The 2,076-nt window shown below is 49.4% G+C and overlaps 1 protein-coding gene across 1 annotated transcript in view; it reads left to right on the top strand.

Moving 5' to 3' along the window:
- COPS7A (COP9 signalosome subunit 7A) overlaps positions 1–1,876 on the top strand; it is a 7,931-nt gene extending 6,055 nt beyond the window's left edge. The window contains exons 6-8 of the mRNA XM_003796397.1: positions 406–511; positions 672–823; positions 995–1,876. Of these exons, the coding sequence (XP_003796445.1) occupies positions 406–511; positions 672–823; positions 995–1,034 (298 nt within the window). The 3' untranslated portion in view covers positions 1,035–1,876. The remainder of the gene's footprint in view (positions 1–405; positions 512–671; positions 824–994) is intronic.
- The last annotated feature ends 200 nt before the right edge of the window (positions 1,877–2,076 follow it).

Here is a 2,076-nt window from a genome sequence, read left to right as displayed (position 1 = left end):
AGCAACCTCCAACTCCTGGGCTTAGGTGATTCTTTTGCCTCAGCCTCCCAAGTAGTTGGGACTACAGGCACCCGCCACAATGCTTGGCTATTTTTCTGTTGCAACTTGGCTGGGGCCGGGTTAAAACCCACCACCCTCGGTGTATGGGGCGGGTGCCCTGCTCACTGAGGCACAGGCGCCACCCACTCCTGGAATTTCCTTATCCCTCTTATATCCCACCTGAATATCTGTCTTACTGCTGAGAGTGTTGTGGGTAGTTTCCAGGTCCAGGTAGGTGGTGAGGTTTCCCAACTTAAACAAAGGTTTAGATGCCAAGATTTAGGATTCTTCTTGAGCCTGTTTTTCATGAGTCTGTGGTCATAGCCCTCTTCTACTAATACTTCTCATCTCCCTGGATTCCTGCAGGTGCGTGGGCTGTGAGGTTGTGCTGTCAGGCATTGAGGAGCAAGTGAGCCGTGCTAACCAGCACAAGGAACAGCAGCTGGGCCTGAAGCAGCAGATTGAGAGTGAGGTGAGCAAGGAGGGAAGCAGAGGAGCCAAGTTCCCCTAGCGTGGGCCACTTGTCCTGTGTGGAGGGGTTGAACATTGCTGTAACAGATAGACAAAATGGGCAGGGCCTGACAGGTTCTGGAACCTGCCTTGCTATACCCCCATTCCTTTCATCCTGGTAGGTTGCCAACCTTAAAAAAACCATTAAAGTTACAACAGCAGCAGCAGCTGCAGCAACATCTCAGGACCCTGAGCAACACTTGACTGAACTGAGGGAACCAGCTCCTGGCACCAACCAGCGCCAGCCCAGCAAGAAAGCCTCAAAGGGCAAGGGGTGAGCCAGTGTGGCAAGAACTACTTGCTTCTGGGGTGCTTCACTTTTACTTCAAGCACTTTTATTGCCCTCACTTCATTTAATCATTTGCATGTGGGCAGGGAGTGGGGGGAACCTCCAGGGGTTAGGGGATTCCCTGCATCGTCTCTGTCTCTTTCTTCTCTTTGCCAGGCTCCGAGGGAGTGCCAAGATTTGGTCCAAGTCAAATTGAAGGGACTGTTGTTTCTTCCCTGGGGATGTGGGGTCCCAGCTGCCTGCCTGCCTCTTAGGAGTCCTCAGAGAGCCTTCCTGTGCCCCTGGCCAGCTGATAATCCTAGGTTCATGACCCTTCACCTCTCCCACCTCCAAGTATAGATCACACCTTCTCAAGGGAGAAGGCAAGTACAGGTCATGTTTTCGTAGGTACTTTCGTACTCGTGACTTTCTTATGTGCTCCATTGCTCCCCCTCCCTGCCATGCTCTCTCGTTTCTTTAAGAGCTCAGCATCTGTCCACGTTCATTATGTGTTATTGAGAAGGTGGGCAGCCCTGATGGAGGTTGCTCTGTCTCCAACATAACCCATAGGTGTTTCTTCTCCTACCACTCTATCCTTGCATGCCTAGTCCCCCCATTTCTGTTCCCCACCCAACCTGTTGGGCAGCATCTAAAGAGCCATAGGGCTCCCAGCTTTATTCCCATGTTAAAAGTTCTGGGAGCCAGTCTGCTATTCCAGGAGTCACTGGACACTTCCATCCTAGGATCCTGTCACACTAATGTTGTTTCCTTTCCTCTCTCCTCCCCTTGGGCCCTGGGAATGCTGCTTCTTCGATGACCCCAGAGCCTAAGAAGGGCATCTCTTTCTTAAGATGTTGAGAGATGGCTTTTCTTGGCTCCAACCATCTTGAGAAGCTTGATGGCAATCCTAGAAGGATTTATATTTCCTTTTGTGAGTTTGGTGGGGATGGGAATATAGATTGTATTTAAAAGAAAAAAAAGGGTATATATGCATATATCTATATATAACATGACACAGAAATAAATCTATGAGAAATCTATCTACAAACATACCCTGAACTGGGTATCTTCTGTCTTTGATATTTGTGCTAGGAAGAAGACTCATTCACAGTCACTCTAAAATGTGGTGCTGCTGGCTCAGCACCCATAGCTCAGTGGTTAGGGAGTTGGCCACATACACTGAGACTTGTGAGTTCAAACCCGGCCAGAGCCTGCTAAACACCTATGACAACTGCAACAAAAAAAAAGTCAGGCGTTGC

Source organism: Otolemur garnettii, unplaced genomic scaffold (assembly GCF_000181295.1).
Source record: "Otolemur garnettii isolate 467f Iridium unplaced genomic scaffold, OtoGar3 scaffold00104, whole genome shotgun sequence".
NCBI lineage: Eukaryota > Metazoa > Chordata > Mammalia > Primates > Galagidae > Otolemur > Otolemur garnettii.
The sequence above is the reverse complement of the archived record's forward strand: the minus strand, read 5'-3'. Positions and strand labels throughout refer to the sequence as shown.